At 43.7% G+C, this 21226-nt stretch overlaps 1 protein-coding gene across 1 annotated transcript in view; it reads right to left on the reverse strand.

The window, feature by feature from the left end:
• St6galnac5 (ST6 N-acetylgalactosaminide alpha-2,6-sialyltransferase 5) overlaps positions 1 to 21226 on the reverse strand; it is a 177956-nt gene that overhangs the window by 21479 nt on the left and 135251 nt on the right. Inside the window, exon 3 of the mRNA XM_013143174.3 lies at positions 1456 to 1865. Coding sequence (XP_012998628.2) covers positions 1456 to 1865 — 410 coding nt within the window. The remainder of the gene's footprint in view (positions 1 to 1455; positions 1866 to 21226) is intronic.

Below are 21226 nucleotides of genomic sequence, written 5' to 3' on the forward strand. Positions count from 1 at the left end.
TCCTACGACCCAGAAGAGCACCTTCTTTGCTTGGATAAATACTCATTGGCCTGGCTGTCTGCCTCTGTTTACCTTTCTGACAAAGCCTTTTCCTTCTCTATAGCAGTAGCTTTTGAAGATCTTCAATTTATAGCAAAAATACATTTTACAGCATGACTGAAAGTATATACATACGTACACACACGGATGTATGGGTGTTTATTTCATTTTATTTTCTGAAGTATGTAATTCATTAGTCTTTACTATGGGCCTCGGGTTATAAAACTAGCACTACTGATTTGTGCTCCTTTTGCACCACTTAAACAGGACCTTTATTTACTTGTTATCTGAAATAAACGTGTCTGAAGTGGAACTTTGCCTTGCCTATCATGTGCAATGGATGCTGACGCTGCCTGTTCACCTCTGTTCCACTCCATCCTTCCCAGTACATTGGGAGGATGACCTTCCATGCCTCTTTACACTGGCTTCCATGTTTTCGTTAATAGTTTGGGAGCCACTGCCAGAGACCTTGCTACGGTGGAGCATCCTCTCCAATGATCTTCCACACACTGGCCCTGCAGGGTGAGCAATCAAAGTTACATTCATAGAGGGCAGGGTCTCATTTTTGACTATGTCCCCAGCACCAAGCACAGCGCAGAGCTAGTAGTAGGTACTCAATGCATGAATGAATGAATGTTTGCCTTTTGAAGGGCAAAGTAAACCCACATGCTCCTTTTTAGTAAGTATTCACAGGGGAAAATGATACACATTAAGGCTGCTATCAGGTGTGATATATGGTGAATGTTTACATTTTAAAAACATTGCCCTAGTAAAAGGCATCTTGTCATTAATCCCCTTCAAAAACTCCCCTCTGTTTGTAACACACTTATCCCGCCATTCTCACAATTTTCTGAAGCAGTTCTGCACATCCTCTTTCTAACAGTCTTTACAAGGCGTGATCCAAAATACAGCCAACGCTGCTGTAGAGTCCAGCCTACGTGAAGGCAGGCTGCTAAACACACCAGACAGCGTCCTTCCGTGTCACTCACAAGATCCAGTGCCCTGTGACTCCTGGCCCGTCCCCAAAGTCAAAATGACCAGGAAAGGTTAAGACGATCATGAAAGGGGAACATTTTGAATCCACTCAGGACATTGACTGGGCCACAGCAGCCCAACTAAAAGCTGCTTCAGGAGGTGGGAAGAAGGGCTGGATCGGCGCGTGCAAAGAGAGGGGGAGCACTTAGAGGGGATTAAAGGAAATGTGCCTTTTATTCTACTGCATTACAAAGAATTGAAATATTCACCCTATATGCCAACCACCTCTCTTACTAATGCAGAAGAGCAAGGCTGTAACAGAAGGGGCCCTGGGGACCCCGCGGGGCCCCATGCAGTGCAGGGTGGGGTGGGGGCTCCAACTCGAACCCTCCCAGCGCTGCGCTCTCAGCCATCAGCCCAGCCCGCGGCGCCCTGCTGCACCTGTCTTTGCCTGTCTCCCGCTTGAATAGCTCGTCGAACTGCAGCATCTTGTGGCGCGTGACCAGGAAGGCCTTCAGCCGCGGTAGCACCTGGCTCAGGAGCTGCAGGTTGTTGTAGACCTGGCCTTTGCCGTCGCGCCGCATGTAGCTGCTGGGGCCCCAGAAGATGAACACGGTGCCCTGGCTCACGTTAAGCAGGTCGTGGCGGTTGCGGAGGATGCGCTGGATGCTGGAATGCGCGATGACCCGCAGGCTGGTGCGGTTGCCCACGTCGTGCCCGTAGCCGCGGGTGGGGGCGTCGTTCATGCGGATGACACACTCAGTCCGGTCAATCTGCGGGCCTTGCCGGCTGCGCAACAGGTGTCCTGAACTCGTCACAAGGGCACAGTCCTTGCAGTGCATTTTCAGGGGCTAGAAGGCAGAGGAGAGGAGGAGGAGAAGGGGAGGGTCAGGAAAAAGGATCACCTGTCCCCTGGGCCCAGGGGGTTACTTCCAACCCCAAGTTAAGGGCCTCTGTCCCTCTTTCTGTCCCACTAAAGCTGTTGTACTTCATGGATCCCTACATTATTTTCTAAAGCAGTGACAGGAAACACTGGAGGAGAGAGAAAGACAGCTGACGCTGATTGCTGAACAATGGCTGGGGTCTTTGCTGTTCCTAGGTAACCATCTAGACACCTAACATCAAGGTTGTTTTATGGATAAAGTTGTTGGAGCTTAGAGACGCTAAGAAATCTGCCCCAGGATGAGTGGCTGGAGTGATGGCGTCACACTTCCAAAGCTAGGACTTTCTGAATCCAGTTTCCTGAATTAAAAGTCAGAACTATACAACAAATTGCCAGGACTCTGCTTTTGACCCTATCAATTCACCTCACGAGGGAAGCACCTATTAGTATACTGGATTCATTTTTAGCCCCAAGTAAGCATTATGGAAGAATCAGATGAGAAGAGGCTTGCAGACTGTAGCCTCTCAATGCCATAATTTTGAAGGAAGAATTGGGATTATTTCTCCCAGTTAGGGGCAGAGACAGGCTGCACTGGCCCATGTTCATAAATGTGAGGGCAGCCACAAGTTCAGAGCCATGGAGCACATCGAGGAAGTGCAGCCTGGTCCTCCCTTCCGTGCCTGGAGGGCGGTGGATGTGCCTGGTCACATGGGGTGAACCAAGGACAATGCAACCAGCAGGGCTCAGTTCAACCCCTTGAACCAAGGCTTTGCTTTCTGAACACCTACATTCTGACAAACAACATTCTCTTGTTCTTGTTTAACAAGAAATATCTCTTAGTGGCCACTAGAAGATAATGCAATGAGAGCTTGCAGCCAAAGCCAACAGGTACAAAAGAAAATGACAACCAAGTCATTCAGATGAAAAGTTGCACTGCTGATTCCCCCAGAGTCTCTGGCCTCCCTCTGTTAGCTCAGAACAGGTCACCCTGGTTCCCTGTGCAGCTTTCAGAAAGGCTGTCTCATGCAGCACTGCAGATATTCAGTTTGGTATTTCCTCCAGCAGCTTCCTGAGCCTGGGATCTGCAGAGGGCACCTGAGGGTGGTCACTTTCCCTCATTGCCTAAGACCATGGGCTCGGAGTCTTGTCTCTACCAGCAACTAATGGCTATGGAACCTTAGAAAGTTGCTCATCTTCACAAACCTAAGTTTGTGTATCTCTGAGGAAAAACAGCCTATTCTATCTCAGTAGAATGATCAAAATTAAGATACATGTTATATCAGATGAAGTCACCTGAAGCTGCCTCTGTTTGACCTGCAAACATAAGAAGCTGCATGGGGCTGAGCCCAATCCTTAGCCTGTGACCTGGCATAGTGATCATTTAATACATAGCAGGTGCTGTTAAGGTTTTAGATTAGTGTGGAACACACATCAAAAGTACTCACTGAACACCTTGCGTTTATAAGCTTGTGAAATCAAGAAAACTTGTCATTCTCATAACTAATGAATTGCAGAGGACAGGCACTGTGCTAGACAGTACAAATGCAGACAGGGGAAAATGGAAGGGTTTGAAGTTTGCATTTTAGTGAGGAATGGAGGGTCAGTGAAGGAGGGCACTAGAGAGGACAGGGCCTGAGAGGGGACTCTGATGGAGAATGAGCAATCAAAGTTGCTTTGAACACAACAAGGCTGGACATGTAAAAGTGTGGTTAAATAGCTAATATCTGCATGTACCAGCCACTCCCTGAGCTTTTTATATCACTGTATTAATCTCTCAAATATTTCCTTCAGGTAGATATTATCAGCCCTGTTTTACAAACTAGAATACTGAAGGATACAAAAGTGAAGCTATTTTCTCATACTCTTAGGAAGTGAGACACCTGGGATTTGACCCCAGGCCACGTGGCTTCAAACTGGTGGGATTAACCATTCTGCCAGCCTGATCCCACAGGATGAGTAGGGTGCTGTGGGAGGGCTGCTAACCTCATTGCACGCCCCCTTTCCTCCCTCCCTGGAGCCCACTGGTTGGGTGCAGGGGTGACAGAGCTCTTCTGTCCAATTCTCCCATCCCTTAGATTTACAGCACATTCATCCAACTGGAACTTTCTTCAGTCTGTGGCTAAAATGTGGCCAAGGCCTGTCCTTTGTCTGGAGGAAGAGCACTTTCTGGGTTCTCAGAAAGTGGCCCCTATTTCCACCAGGACATTGCTGGAAACTGGATCTAACTGGATCCCTTCTGAATCCTCAGGGTGAACCCCTGGGTGAGGGCCAATTTCAGTGCCCAAAGGGTAGAGGAGATACTTTCCTTCTCATTTTCCTGGTACATCCCGTGCATAAATATGATGAAGAGGAAGTTTAAATCAGTGGCAAAGTTCCTTTTATGTTCCAGGCACTGAACCTGCTGCTACAAAGGAAAGTTCAGGGAAACACTCCCTGCTCTAGGAGCGAAGTCTAGGTCGAATAAGCTCCCAGACAAACAGTTCAGGGCCACATAGTAAGTGTGGTTATAAATTAGCACATTGGGATGTGGGGCCAAAGATAAGGGAATACTAAAGCCTGTCCAGAAGAGTGAGAAAGATAGGCAGATGACTAGGGAGTATGCTGTGGAAACCAACCAACCATCGTTGATGTTCATGGCACCATAAACCGTGATGGAATAAGACTTGGAAAGTGTCCCTTGAATTTGATGACTTTGGATCACCATAGTCTCCACTGATGACACACACTAACTGTGGCTGAAAGTAAGGCAGTAGAGGCCAAAGATTGACTGAAAAAGGTTGATAGAGGGTTAATGGTGGAGAATGTCAGATCTCCAGGACTGACTAACACTTAAGGTGATCATCCAAGATGGGGTGTCGGGGTGGTCTGGGTTTTGGCATTGAAAATCCTGCATCCTGGGAAACTCCTTGGTCCCAGATAAGCCAGAATGGTTGCTACTAATGGAGAAGCCCATTAAAGTATTTCCATAGAAGTAATAAGAAGCATTTATAAATAGTTTGTTATTTAATAATGAGTAGGGTCAGAAGATAGAGAGTTGAAATCTGACATTTGCACAAATGAGGTAATTAACTTTGTTACATGTTTAATATACTTTACTGGTTTCAAACTAGATACTTATGGTGAGATGACATTGACTGATGGATTCACTCATTCAAAAGATCTTTCCAGAGCATTTAATTCATCCCCCGAGGTTCTATATGACCCAGTGCATTTTCTTTAAAAGGCTACACTGTAAGTTCATGCTAGGACCTAAGGCTGTGGAAACCTGGCTTTTGTCATTAGAATCACCTAGAATTATCCTGAGTTTTCCAGTTGATCATTTCCAGACCTGGTACTCACTGTTATTGGGGAAACAGTCCTTGGAAGGGCCTCAGGAGTGACTTTCTTCCTGTAATAAATTGCTCTGCTGAGATTTCATGAAGCAGGCTGGCTGGTGGGTAAAACACAGCTCAAGACCTTGTTCTCCTCTTTTCCCTGAAACACAGCCTTTCATGGGAGCTGAAAGTTCTCCACTGATCATATTATTCTGGCTCTCTGTGATCACTGGTCACTGTCGGAACACCCTGCACTCAATCTAGTCCCTCCACCAGGAGCTTGGTGCTTGTCATCTTGGCCACTAACACTGATTCTTTGAGTCATGCAGATGCCCAAGCAAAACTGAGATTAGAATCTGAATTTTGCCTGAAGACTTTTTGGTAAGTGCTGATAAGAATGTGATGATAGCAGTTTCAAACACAGGATTCTCTCTCCAGCAGCCGAGAGGAGCATGTACTGAAGGTGGGATCACTTCCAAAGGAGGAGATGAGTCCTTCTGCTGCATTCATAAGGACTAATGACATTTTGGAAGCAGAAGGACTTAAATTCGTACAACCCATGTGACCCTGTTTCTGAGGATTTGTCAGTCACCTGAACCTGCCACGTCCCTCCAGCTCTCAGTGCTATTAAGACTCCTTGGCATCATGAGTGAAAATATTCATGCCTTGGTGGGTTAAGATTCCTGATGCAGTATTTTCATGTTGTTCCCTTACGCCTGAGGACCCTGGGATGAGCAGTCACTAAAGAGGATAGGAATTTTAACCCCATGTTGATGAGGAGAACCTGGGGGAGGAGGTAGCTCCCAGAGGACTCCCCACCTAGCACGATCTCCCCTCCTCTCTACATTCCTCCTCCCAGATTCTTTGGGACATTTCCCCTAAGTCCCATTAAATGGAAGGAGCAGCTCCTTCTTTGCTAGAAAATGTCCTAGTAGGCCACTCCATTCTTCCCCGTAAAAAACGGGGATTAGTGCTTGATGGAGGGACCACAGCAGAGGTGTGAGTGAATTAAAACCAGCCTCTTGCTTTTCCTGTCCTCTAGGAAAATGAACTCCGAAGACAATGAGTGTCAATGTAATGTAATTTGTCTGCAAGCCCAGCTCTGGGTGTGGATGCTTTTGGGAGGAGGGAGACTGAGCTATGGAGACTTCTGTCCCAGAGAAAGAGGCTGTGGCCATTTACTTCAGGGCAACCTCTCAGCCCAGGAGCTGGAATGGCCAGAGGCCAGGGCACTGCCTGGAATTAATGGCTAGCTGGGAAAATGGCCCAGGACACAGTAAGGGCCATTAAGCCCAGCCAGTTATTAATCCCCAGTAAGCGCTTGATGCCAAGGTCATTAGAGCTGTTGTGAGGTGAAAAATGCACAGGAAAATCCACAGTGCATGAAGGAGCTACCCTCATTCCTGCCCCCAAGACTCAGCCACCATTCAACCACCCACAAGTGGGCAGGATGCTGCTTGGCAGGAAGCCAGCCAGCTGTGCAGGGCGCGCGCACACACACACACACACACACACACACACACACGGTGGGGGGGCACTTATTGGTTTGGTCAAACCTTTCACACTGCTACAATTTGTAAACATTTGTCTTTACCCCAGAACCTAAGGCAGTGGGGTTCGTGATTATTTTAGACTGTGTGAATGATTCTCTCTTCCATCCCCCTTTTTCCCTCCTTTCTACTCCCCTCTTTTTTTTTTTTTTTTTTTGAAAAGAGACAGAACAACCAACAAACAAATCCCCCAGCTTAGAAAGCCTGACAACTTTCATCACCACTAACCCCTTCGGGCTGTGGTGACAGAAGCAATTCCTACTGGGGCAGTGCGCTCAGGAAATCAAGGTCTGATTTCTGTCACAGCCCAAGAAGCAAGAGCAGACGGAATTCTCTTTGTGACCCATTGGATGCCTCCAGAGCTTTTCTTAAGAGAATAGACTAGGCCAAGTCAAATCAAACTTGACACCTAAAACACCCAGTGATGTCCTTGCAAACATTTGCAGCCTGGCGGTATCAGGCTTCACTTCTTAAAATTCTGATTTATTTGGCAGAAGGAAAGATACCTCAGAGCATTATGCCCATTAGCTCAATAATGAGACCTGTCTTCTTGCTCTGGGAGCTGCCTGTTGGTCTGGAGCAAACATAAGATATACTAAATGGCTTCAGGTGTTTTGAGAATCTCTGCATTTTCCAATCTGGTGTTTTCCTGTAATTACTAGGTTTTTATTAGCTGTCAATCTCAGTTCAGGCTGACACTTGGATGTAAGCCATGCTGATTATGTAATGTGATTCACTAGAAAAATGTTACTTTTCCAAGAAGCTCCCCTCCCTTTTATTTAGTAAAAAATGTACACACCAGCCTTTAGGGCCAGGAAATCCTCCACTCTCTATCCAATCCCACTGTTTTACTTTCTTGTTGTGGGGACGCAATATTTAAGACTCACAATTTAAGAAGGCTCACAGTTTGCAGAGGTTTCAGTCCATGGCGTGGCAGAAGAGCATGACAGAAAAGCAGATCACGGCATGGTGGTGGGAAGCAGAGAGGGATCAAGGGAGGAGGAGGGAGGTCTACCCTTGCAGCCCACATCCAGTGACCCACCTCCTCTACCAGGCTCCACCTCCAAATTACGTTTAGCGACAAATTCATGAGTGGATGAGTGCCCTGACAGGTATCATGCTCCCATGGTTCCATCAACTGTGAGTGCATGAAACTTTGTGGGGACATCCAGATATAAACCATGACAATGGCCTTGGCTGATTTCTGCCCATGAGCTAGGTAAGCACAAACTCCTCCTGCAGGGGGCAATAGTGAGTACTGAGCCGTATGTAAAATAAGGTTTTTTTCTTACCTACCCCCTCAATCCTATCTTCTCATCATCCCTATGGCAAGTACCTTCCCATAAGCCACTGCTATCTCTCCTTGGCTCCTACAACATTCAGAGCTCTTAACTTTCCTTCTTTCACCCCCTCCCTTCCCCATGGCCAAATCTTTCAGGTCTGGACTCATCTGTAACATGGAAATCTGGCCTAAATCTTCTTGTGGCTTCCTGTTGTATCAGGAACAGGAAATCCACTCCACATCAAACTCTGTAGCATAGCCCTGGGATCTGCAGTGCCTGCTGTCCTCTGTCCTGGAGAACTATCATGTCACTGATTGCCCCACCAAGTCTCTCTTCCTGATGCCTGCACAGATCTCTTCCTTCACAGCTTGAGGTGACCTCAACCTGTTTCCCTGCCAGCCCCGGCTTCCTTCACCTCTCAATCCACTTACTCTGTCCTCTTTTCCCATCTCCCATCACTCGCCCCTGTTACCTTGTTTTACTTTTTAAAAAAATACACCACTATCTAAAGTAATCTTAATGATTGATTTGGGTATCCACATGTTTACTTCTTAGGATATAAGTTCCACGAAAGGAGGGGTTTTCCTATTCACACAAGACTGTCAGCTCCAGAATGGTGTGCAACACAGAAAAGATGAATTCAACAAATATTTTCGAACAAATAACTGAACGATAGGGCACAAAAAGGGCTCACCACGGTGCTGAGTACACAAAGGATGTGAAATAGACGTGTTTGTTGGATTTAAAGATCTCCAGTGTGCCAGTAACCACTCCTGGACCCGTTTTGACTGTGTAACTAGATGCTATTTCCTAAAGCATAGTATTTGGAATTTTGTAGACATTTCAGAACCACTGTCAGCCACAGACCTTGAAAGAGAGGCCCAGGAAATCTCATTTTTAACATTTAACTGCATTCTAATTTTTCAATAGTTTTACTGGTACATAATTTTCATATCATAAAATTGACCCATTTTAAGCATGAATTAGGAAACCATCAGCATAATCTAATTTTAGACTATTTCTATAATCTCTGAAAGAAATCTCACACCCATTTCTAGTTGCTCTTGATTCTACCCCTAATCTGATGTAACCTGTTTTTTTTGTGTGTGGGGGGGTATTTCACTTAAGTAGATTCCTACGACATTTGATAAATAGTCATTCTCAATTGAAGTTTTATTTTCTGCAGTTTCAGTTATCCATGGTCAACTGCAGTCTAAAAATACTAAATGGAACGCTCCACAAATACACAGTTAGACCAAGTGTCTTTGTGAGTCACCCCATGAAATCTTGTACTGTCTCGTTGCTATTTGCCTGAGATATGAATCCTCTCTTTATCAGGGTAGACACAACGTGTGTCCCAGCTGATCACTAGTTACTTAGCTGTCTTAGCTGGTCGTCAGGTTGATTGTCCTGGTATTGGTGTGGTGGTGCTTGTGTCTGAGTGATCCTGCCCAATAAACTACAGCACAATACCTACCCCGTCCTTTCACTTCACACCCACACTGTGCATCACGTCACATCACAAGGAGGATACTTCACATAAGGTATTTTGAAAGAGAGATCAGACTCGTAAAGCTTTTATTGTTCTATGCTGTTATAACTGTTTTAATTTAGTATGACTGTTGTTAATCTCTAATTATGCTTACATTAGAACTTAAACTTTGTTTAAACGTGTAAAGGTAAGCAGGTATAGGAGAAAGTGTAGTGTATATAAGGTGTGGCACCGTGTGATTTTAGGAAGCTACTTGGAAATCCCCCTGGAGATGTATCCCCCATGCAAAAAGGTTGATTATTGTGTATCGGGCTTCTTTCACTTAGCATAATAATTTTGGGATTCATCTGTGCTACTGCATGCACTAGTACTGTGTTTCTTTTTATTGCTATAATACCCAATTGCATGAATGTACCACATTTTACCCATTTACTACAGGATAGACATTTGTGTTGTTTCCCTTATGGATTATTATGAATAATAGTAGTATGACCATTGACATACAAATATTTATGTAGAAATACATTTTCATTGCTCTTGGGTAGATATCTAGAATATTCTAAGTAACAGGATAACTTTCGTTAAACAATTGGGAAAATTGCCAAACTGCTTCCCAAAGTTGCTATACCTTTTACATTTCTGCCTATGTTATAAACTGAGTTTTAATTTCTCCATGTGAACACTTAGTACTGTTTCTTTTTTATCATAACTATTCTGGTGGTTGAGAGAAGTATCTATACTTTTGAGTTGCATTTTCTTAATGACTAATAATGTTGTGTATGTTTGGGGTCTAATGTATGTGTGCCATATTTTGAGATTTCTAATTTCACCTTCTGCACCCCACCTTCCATTCTAAATAAGTGCCACCAAGAAGTGGTGATCCCATTGGACTCAGGGTCAAAATCTGGTTCTCTTCTACAGAGGCCTTGTGTGTCAAACCCAGTAGCTAGAAAAGAGTGCATGATCTACAAAGACAAAAGATAGAAAGAAGAGTCATTTAAGCAACATCTTTGAGACTAGAGAGGTAAATCCAAAGAGAAAAATAAGGTGGGTAGGATATATTTCCATTTTGAATCTGAATTTTTGTTAATGAAAATTAGATGAGCCACATCAGCTAGTTATGTTACACTGAAATGCACTTTGTAGAAGCACAGAATGGTAGGCCTGGCAGAAATCTCCAGGGACCTCGGTCAGTGATACTCGCAGCATGGTTCTTCAGCCAGCAGCAGCAACAAGGTCAGAAAACTTGGTAGAGATGCATAGTCTCAAGTGGGGCCCACAATTAGTGTTTTGAAGAGACCTGCAGATGATTCTGACCCATCCTCAACATTTGAAACAACTGTGCCACATGCATGCCTTTGTCTTCCAGCAGAAGCTGAAGCTCAAGGCATGATGGGATGTGTTCTAGGCTCTGACCTACAGAGAGCAGCAGCTGGGCTGCTAAAAACTAACGTGCTGAAAACCTTCACTGCTTAAAATTGACCAAGATCCTTCTATGTTCCTAGACTCTTCCAAGCCAGTGGGCACTCCCTGAAAACAAACCATGAGTCAATGGTACACTTGAGATGGAACCAAAATGTGGAAGTGGTTTTGTGGAGATGTTTGAATGATAGATGCCTTGACCAGCTTCCCTCAGCTGGTAGGGCCACTGCCTGCTCAAGAGAAGCAACTAGGGGTAGCTAGAAAACATTTCAATTCCCAGCTACAGGAAGATGCAGGCTGCTCCTGCTCCATCAGTAGGGCAACTGAGACTCTTGGGGGCCAGTGGAGCCCCTTCTTATGACTGACGAAAGTGACCTCATACTGAAGTAGATTTTTGCCAATATAAAGGACATTGACTCGACAGGGCATCCTGGATTAGCGTGGGGCCCAGGAGACATGGAAACCCGGAACAGATGTGGCAGCCCAGGAGCAATGAATGAGTCCCTGGCTGCAGCTTTCAAAGGGGACAGGGTTGTGTCAACACCTTGTGTTCAGATTTCTACCTTCCAGGTCTGTGAGACTGAATTCCTGTGGGTGGAAGCTCGGCCTCCATGGCACTCAGTTCTGGTGGCCCTGGAATGCTAATACTTGGCTGCCACTGGGAAGCCTCTGCCTGTCCCCACCCCCCAACCCCCAATCCTGCCGCTTCTCCTCCTCCACCTGGGTGAACTCCAGGTTCCTTGCCTTGCATGCTCCCCTCATGCTGCAGGCCTCCTGACCCTGCATCTCCCTTGTGCTCCTGACAGAGCCTTTGCCTCTGCAGATACTCACATATGTGGCTCCTTAGTCCCTTAGTCCCTGTCACAGCTCAAAAGTCACTTCCTTCAAGAGGTCCCTTCCAATTCTATCTGTAAGACAAGAGCTCCCTCCCACCTAGGCTATGACAAAGACATCAAGCACTCAAAATGTCGATGAAAAGTTTAACTACTGTGCCAGCATACGGAGGGTGCATAGTGACGGACACGGCAGGTGCTTGAGAGAGACACTTCTTGCTTTCTCGGCACCTGCTTCCCCTGCAAGCAGATGACTTGCCTAGAACCCATGGGGTGCAGGCATGCCATTTGCAGGATGAGCCTGCATGAGATGATTCTTCCTCCAGATTCTTCTCTCGCTCACCTCACCACCTCCCTTAGCTCCCTGATGAGGGTTCCTAAAGGGTCCCTCATTTGCAATTGCTTCCTCTAGGAGAAGACTGACAGAAAGGCCCCATGTGTTCATGAAAACAAACTCAAGGCTGCACTACCCTTACAGGAAGCAGATGCATCATTCCCCAGATGAGCCTGATTCCACAGAACTGGTGCCTTTGCCCTCTGCTGTGTTTGAAAGAGGCCTAAACTAAACACAGCCTGGTCCCAAATCTGGGAAGATAATGGTGAACCAAGGCTCAAATGCCCAGGAATTATGAGAATGCAGAATTTGATATATAAAACTGAATCAATGTGGGGAGAAGCCGGTTTCAGTTGACCAAATGGGAAAAAAGTCAAAGTAAACAGAGCAATGATGTTATGGTATTGAAGAAAGGGCACTGCTGTGGGAGTGGGCTTGGATGCAAATCTCAGTTCAGTGACTTTCTGGTGGGTATTGCCTATTCCAAGCCTCAGTTTTCTCATCTACAAAATGACCATGATAGACACTCACTGAGGAGCAAGCATTAGCATTATCAGGGTACAGCTCTCACAGCTGTAAAAAGAGACCGCCCGAAAGCCTATCACAGCTTCTTGCTTCAGCTCTGTCTCTCGATGACCTCTGACTGCACTGTTGGTCTCTGATCATTTTAGCCATCTCTCTCCTGCTACACTGCTTCCTGCGGACCTAATCCCCGGTTCAACCCTCCATGCCTTCAGCTGATCACTGCCAGACAGGTCACATCCCGTGGTATGTTCTCCATATTTAGAGGACAGGGCTCCTAATTAGAGGTACATGGTCCCTAAAATGCACATCTAATTAGGAGCCCTCATCCTCTAAATATCTTTAGAAGCCTCCTGTTGCTTGAGGATGTGGTCTTTCCAGTGGCTCTCTGGGCACTGATACCAAGTGCCCCTGTATCTCCCACCTGTTACTTGTCTAATATTTTATCCATGCTGACTCTGACCTTGTTGCTCTAGCAGACTTTGCGCCTTCTGGAACCTGAGTATGCTCTACCATGAGCAGAATGGTAACATGTACTCTGTAGAGTGCCACTGTCACTCAGCTGAGATGATGAGAGTTAACATTTCTTTCCACACCTCCCTCCCCATCTACACACTTGTAACTCCTTCATCTCTCCTTCAAAGCATCATCAGGGAACATTCCCTGCTCTCTAACTTAGCATCCTGTGTGTCTTTTCTTGATTCCAGTATCTATAATCCTCATTCAGTCTCTCTTTCCTAAACATTCAAAAGTTCTGAACCAGTTCGTGTAGGTGTGTGTGTGTGTGTGTGTGTGTGTGTGTGTGTGTGTGTGGGCTGAAGTCACCACAGTATGTCCAGACCTGCTACATAGAGATACCCACTGTTCGCTGTAAGAGAAAATTAGTTAATGCAAATTAGGGGTTCATTTGAGAATCAGAACCTTCCCCATTTCATTTCTAGTTGATATGCCTGGGTGTAGACCAAGAGATGAATTCACACAAAGCAGAGTATTTAATTTAGGGCAAGCACTCGTTTTTCTCATAGAAGGCAGAGTAACACGAACCTCAGCCCACTATAACCTGCTAGCTAGTCCTTTTGCTATCTAAGCATAAAGAAATTCCCAGTATGAGTGACTATATGAAGGAACTAATGACTATCAACTGGCACATTACGCGATTCTATCAGTGTGGACACTGCTTTTCCAGCTTCTGCAAGTTTCATGAACTGTCTAGTTTAGGGGCTCTGGGAGTGGAAGATCCGTCATCAGCACCCTGAAAACTCAGCACCCCACCTAGAAACACATGAGTAGTAGGTCTTGAGCCTACCTGCACCAACTTCCTGGCTTCCTGCCCAGCTCGGTGGACTCTGAGGATTTGGGCCTACTGGCACCCTCAATTCCGGAGACTGGGTAGTCTGGGGTGAGAATCCCCGCACCATCCCCCAAGCCCCAGAAGTTTAAGATCCTTGCTCCCTTCCAGGCCAGGGAACTTTTCAGCTTCCTGCTGCACTGGACCAGCTCAGCAGGTCTTGGGCCTGCCTGCATCAATTTTGCAGTTTCCTGTCATGCTCAGTAGACTCTGGGACTTGGGTCTGCCTGCACCCTCAATTCTGGAAACTGGGCGGCCTGAGGTGAATGTCCCTGCACCATCCTGAACCTGGGAATTTGGGATCATTGCTCCTACCAGCCAAGGAAATTCACAGTTCCCTGCCACACTCAACCTGCCCTGCAGGGCTTGGGCCTGCCTGCCGCACCCCCAGTGACTCTCTCTCAATCCAGGGAACTGGGTGGCCAGAGCCCCAAGAGCTGAGGACATAGAAGACAATTGCCAACAGGCCCTTGGGGAAGCCTTGGAATAACACTTGAAACATGGAAATACAGGAAAATGACAAAATGAAAGACCAAAATACAATCTCAAACCTCCAGCCCATCCCAAGAAACCTATGTACAAGGAGCTATGTACATAGAAGAAAATATATGCCATACACCTGAAATACCTGAAATAATAGCAACTGAAATAAAGAAGCAACTCCGGGAAGCTTTAAGGGAATTCAAACTAGAAATAATCTCTCAGGTAAAAGAAGAAATGATAAAAGAAATGAAAGAGATTCTGAACATATCTAAAGAAGACACAGTTAAAAAATTGGAGGAACTAAACAAAAAGGTAGAATCCCTGGATGAACAATATAAGAAACAGACAGGATACCTAAAACAGATGCAAACAGATATAGAGGAAATCAAAACTTCCATTGAAAGTTGTAAAAACTGCCTCAATGCAAGTGAAGATAGAATTCAGACCTCAAAGACAAGATTGCAGCTAGTGAACAGGAAAGGAAGGATCTTTTAAAAATAACAAGGAATTATGAAATAACAATTCAACAGCTGCAAGGTGATGCAAAGAAAAACAACATAGGATTGATAGGGATAAATGAAAAAGAAGGGGACAACATAAAGGATGTCAAGAGGATATTTAGAGTAAGTAATAGCTGAAAATTTCCCAAACATGAGAATGGAAACTGACATTAGGATCAGTGAAGCACATAGAACTCCAAATAGCCATAATCAAAATAAAACCACACCCAGACATATAATAATCACTATCCCAGAAATCCAACATAAGAATAGAATATTAAAAGCTGTCAGAGAGAAAAGACAGATCACCTATAAAGGAAAACCTATCAGAATCACAGCAGACATCTCAGCACAAACAATACAGTCAAGAAGAGCATGAAGTATTTCAGATCCTAAAGGAAAATGATTTCCAACCTTGAGTGATGTACCTGCAACACTGTCCTTCAAAACTGATGGAGAAATAAGATACTTCCATGACAAAGCAGAGCTGAAGAACGTCATGATCAGCAAGCCAACCCTACAAACAATACTGAAAGACAGTTTAGATATACTTAAGAAAAAACCACTAAGCAAAGCAGACAATTAAACAGAATGGAAAGATAAAGATGCAACAGCAGAAAGATAACATGTCAACAATAAACCAACATATAACAGTTATAAACCATTAATGTAAATGGTCTCAATTCACCAACTAAAAGAAAACAGACTGGCAGAATGGATCAAGAAACAACATCCAACCATATGCTGTCTACAAGAAACCCATCTAACCCAAAAGGACACTCACAGACTGAAAGTCAAAGGATGGAAAACAATACTTCATGCAGTAGGAACCTCCCAAAAAAGCAGGGGTTGCTATTCTGTTTGCAGACAATGTGAACTTCAAACCAAGAATGATCATAAGAGATAAAGAAGGTCACTACATACTGGTTAGGGGAAAACTTCAAGAGGAAGAGATAAAAATTTTATATATGCACCAAATTCCAGAGCACCCAGTTATATAAAGCAAGTATTAATAGAAATGAAAAACCAAATTAGCAATAACACAATTATAACAGGAGACCTTAACACATCACTGACACCAAGGGACAGATCAACCAGACAGAAAATCAGCAAAGAAATAACAGAACTGAATCACACCTGTAAACAAATGGACTTGATAGACATACACAGAGTGTTCCATCCAGTAACATCAGAATATACATTCATCTCAGCAGTACATGGGACATTCTCTAAAACAGACCATATACTAGCCCGCACAACATATTTAAATAAATGCAAAAGAGTTAAAATTGTCCCATGCATGTTATCGGATCATAGTGCCCTGAAATTAGAAATTAATGATAAAAGATACTACAAAAACCCCACAAACACATGGAACCTGAATAACACACTTGAGTAATCAGTGGGTCACAGGGGAAATTAAAGAAGAAATTAAATAATACCTACAAGCAAATGAAAGTACAAATACAACTTACCGGAACCTGTGGGATGCAATGAAAGCTGTCCTCAGAGGAAAATTTATTGCACTGAGTTCCCACATCAGGAAAACAGAACAAATACAAATAAATAATCTATTTCTACACCTCACACATTTAGAAAAAGAAGAGCAAGTCAAGCCCAAAGCCAAAAGAAGGGAAGAAATTATAAAAATCAGAGCATAAATTAATGCAATAGAGACTAAGAAAACAATCCAAAGAATCAATGAATCAAAGAGTTGGTTCTTTGAAAGAATAAATAAAATTGATAAGCCCCTTGCCAACTTTATTTTAAAAAGGAAAGAAAAAGCTCAAATTCATGCAATAAGGAATTAAAAAGGTGAAATCACTACAGACTCTTTAGAAATACAGAAGATCATCAACATCTACTTTGAAAACCTCTACTCTCATAGGTTTGATAACACAGAAGAAATAGACAGATTCTTAGAAACATATGAAGTACCAAAGCTAGGTCAAGAAGATGTAAAACTGCTGACTAACCCAATTTCTATTAATGAAATTTAAAATGTAACTAAGTTCCTACCTATAAAGAAGAGCCCAAGCCCAGATGGATTCACTGCAGAGTTCTACAAGAAATACAAAGAAGACTTAATGCCGACATTCCTCAAACTCTTCATTGAAATTGAAAGGGAAGTAATCCTGCCTAAGTCATTCCTGGAAGCAAATATTACTCTGGTACCAAAACCCGAGAAAGACCAAACTAAAAAAGAGAATTACAGGCCAATCTCCCTAATGAACACAGATGCAAAAATCCTCAATAAAATATTGGCAAATAGGATGTAGCAAATCATCAAGAAGAGTATACATCATGACCAAGTGGGATTCATCCCAGGCATGCAGGGATGGTTCAACATATGTAATCCACCATATCAATAAAACTAAAAGTAAGAATGACAGGATCATTTCTATAGATACAGAAAAAGCTTTTGATAAGGTCCAACATTCATTTATGATAAGAACCTTACAGAAAATTGGAATAGATGGTCTTTATCTCAATATAATAATGGCCATCTATGACAAAACAACAGCTACTATCATACTAAATGGCCAAAAACTGAAGGCCTTTACTTTAAAATCATGCATAAGACAAGGATGTCCCTTATCACTGCTATTTAATATAGTAGTGGAAATACTAGCCAGAGAAATTATACAAGAGAGAGAAATAAAAGGGGTAAAGATAGGAAAAGAAGAAGTTAAATTATCATTATTTGTGGATGACATGATACTCTACATAGAAGATACCCAAAACTCCATTGAAAGACTCCTAGATATAATAAATTCAGCAATGTAGCTTGATATAAAATCAGTACTCAAAAATCAATAGCATTCCTATACACTAACAACAAAATCACAGAGAGAGAAATAACCCTGAAACAGACCACTGCGGGCTCCAGGGCGGCCTGGGCTGTACAGTGCATTCAAGGCCAGCCTGCGCTATACTGTGAGACCCTATCTCAAAGCGGAGTGGGAGACATTAAGGTTTAGAAAACTTCTTTTATTCTTTTCCTTTTCTTTCTTTCCTTTTTTAGAAACACGGAAGATTTTTCCTCTCTTCTTTCCTTGCTATTCTTCTTTTAGCTTCATCCATGTACTTTCAAGCTATCTTTAAATTCTGCTCAGCACAGTCACAAATCTGTAATTCCATGGAGACCTTCAGGTCTGGCTTCCTGGCTTCAGCTCCCCAATGCCACGGAGGCATCTGCCTTATTTTAGCTCTTCCGTTGTCTGTACCTGGATTCTAGCTCTCTGGAGTCCTATGGCTTGGTTCTATTTGTATTGATGGTGCCAATAAAATCCAAATCCCATAAATTCTCACATAAAAATAATGACTGCACTTTGGGAGGTCTGAGGGAGGACTGCATGTTTGAATCTAGCCTGGATAATTTAGCAAGATCTTGTTTCAAAATAAAAAATAAAAAATAAAAAAAGGGTCAGGGAGCTAGCTCAGTACGAAGGCCCTGGTTTCATTCAATAAAGCAAGCAAGCACCATAAAAACCCAAAACCAAAACTACCAATTTTTACAGAGAAAGGTTTAATATCATTACTGTTTTAGTCCTAAGGCAAATCTTAAAGAGCTGTATTACCACTTTGGTTTATATTTGGGGAAACGGGCTGAGCAGATAAACTTCTCAAGGCTCTAGCATTTCTGAGGCATGGCTTGTGTGGGCATTCAGACAAGGCCAGTCCCAAGCGTGGATACATTCTTTCCAACACAATGTGCAAAGCAAAGTGAGTGGAAGGATTCAGCAGAAAGAAAGACTGGAGAATCTTAAAAGTAGGTAAAAGAAAACCTAAAGAAGAAGGGACTAGTGGGTAATACAAATGGCAGGAGAAATTATCCTGAATATAGAAAAATTAGAAGCACCGAGAAGACAGTGACTACAAAAACCTGTGATTTGGAAAGGTCAAAGAGGCACCTTAGCAGAACAGCCTGTAATTCAGGAAGTGTTCAGTGCAAGAGTGAATATTCCCAGCACCCCACGTGCTTGGTGTACACAACACACTGTGTTACAATAAATGACACCCGTAACAGTCATTCTAAGCCATCAAGAAATGCTTAATAGAAGTCAAGCTTTGCTCACATGGGTAGGGAAGTATAAAATCAATCTGAACCTTCCAAAATAATTTAGACAAATAAGATCTTATGCTTAAAGGGACTGTGCCTACATTTTAAGCTTCATTTGCCCTTAAAACTCATTCTTTAACCATGCTCCAAAATGAGGTGCTAGACTATTTGAAAAGTTATTGCTGAAGGGAAAATAACCCTTTTTCCCCTCATTCGGGCATGATAGAGACGACTAACTTTCCACGAAAATGCAGAGTCAGACAGAAGTGGCTGCTTAGTCTGGGACTGTTAATCCTGCTTTGTCAACTGCACTGGTTTGAGAAATGCCCAGTAGAGGAGTAAAGCACGCTCCTGGGTGTATCTGGGTGGGTCACGGAGGCACGGTCTCTTTCCTATTCCTCTCTGGCTTTGTTCCCTTGCTCCTCAAGATACTCTGCTTCACTGTGCCTTTTTATGATGATGTTACAAGCTTGGAATCTGTTGACCATGGACTGAACCCTCTGAACTGTAAGTCAAATAAACCTATCTTCCTTTAAACTGTGGGCACTGGGTATTATATTTAGCAAGAGGTAAGCCAATTGATGTAGTCAGGGACTACAGTTCCAGTCCCCATTCCCCTAGGAAGAGCCAGGTGCCTTCCAGTGAAACAGAACAGAGATCACTGGGAGAGTTAAACAGCCAAGAATTTCCTTTTCAGATGCCTTTATCTATGTGGTAGAGCGAATTTGGACAAAGATAAGACTGAGTCAATGAGTTATGGCTTTGGTGAGAGATATCAGGAGCTCCCACTCATTTTGAGCACATAAACAAGAAAAGACTATCCTATTTTTGAGCTAATATATACTTCTGGGAGCATTTATGTGTGACAACAAATAGTTTAACTGTAATTATTATACCAGACACTCTGGACAATTTGTCTATTTATTGCATTAAGAGGCTAATTTGCAGGTGGTATTTTTCCCCCTAGAATACAGTTCTGATCACACTGATCTACAGGAAGAAAACTGTGTTTCTCAAATTAACCTTCACAGCTGATCTATTTCAAGAACTCTTATTCCCAAACTGGACCACCACTCATGTCTCCAAATATACCTGGCCTTTCCATGGCAGAGTCTCCACTTGGAACACACTGCCAGCTGCCCCCACTCCAGCTCCAGGGCCATCATGCCACTGTGGGTCCTACGTAAAGGCCACTTACCCAACAGAGTCACCTGTAATAAAGATTTCTTAGTTTTAATCCATTCACTAAGCAACTTGTGACCTTGGAGAAATAGTTTAACTTCCTTGGCTCTTATTTTTATCATCTATAAAAGTGGTAAAAAGACAGCACATCTTGTCACCAGTCCCCACCATTCCTGTGTCACTTTCCTGGGAATCTCTGTGTCCCACACTATCACACAAAAGGAGTCCATGCACAGAAGGCAGTTTCATGCATTTTTCATTTCCTTCTCTCCCTCCATCTCTTGCTTCCTTTTCCTTTGGTGAAAAATCTCCTTATTTCCTATGAAGCTTTATTTTGCTCTTTGTTTATATTTTGGGTTTCTCAGGTAAGGGAACCCATGCAATATTTAAGCTTGTGTGTCTGATTTATTTCCCCTTTTCTTTAAGTGCTATCTGAGATTAAACTATTCTACTAGCTAACGGGCTTCCCCCTTGGAAGCTGCAGGGCAACCTCACCACGTACACATGTAAAGCTGACCCCATCTCTAGTCTCCTCAAATCCACATCTCTTCCTGCTGTGCAGCAAGGGCCCCAACTCTGGTCAGATACCGACACCCTAAACCCGAGAGTCAGTCACACGGCACCCACCCTGCCCCTCCTGCCTCCATCACACCCTATTCTTCTCCATCCTCAGTGATGGTGCCCCATTCACTTCTCTCCATTCCCACAGCCAACCTCTCAGTCGAGCTTCCTGCCCCTGATCACCTGACTCCCTGCAGCTCTATTATGGTGGTGGCTTTCTTGCCCACACTCCTTGCTAGGTTCTAGCTGATTTGGGGATGGTAGCACAGTATCTGACCTGCAATAAATGCTCTGTAATGACTCCATCCCAACCTCAGCCTCTGAGCAATTGGAAGAGGCCAATGGACAAGGCAGCCCTCATCCTCGATCCGAGGAGTGGAGCCTCTGGAGTCTGGTTCATAGCCTCGCATTCAAGAATAAAGGCACCTGAACACGTTTCAAT

Source organism: Cavia porcellus, unplaced genomic scaffold (genome assembly GCF_034190915.1).
Source record: "Cavia porcellus strain 051 isolate PalLab524CR breed Dunkin Hartley unplaced genomic scaffold, mCavPor4.1 scaffold_1, whole genome shotgun sequence".
Taxonomy (NCBI): Eukaryota; Metazoa; Chordata; class Mammalia; order Rodentia; family Caviidae; genus Cavia; species Cavia porcellus.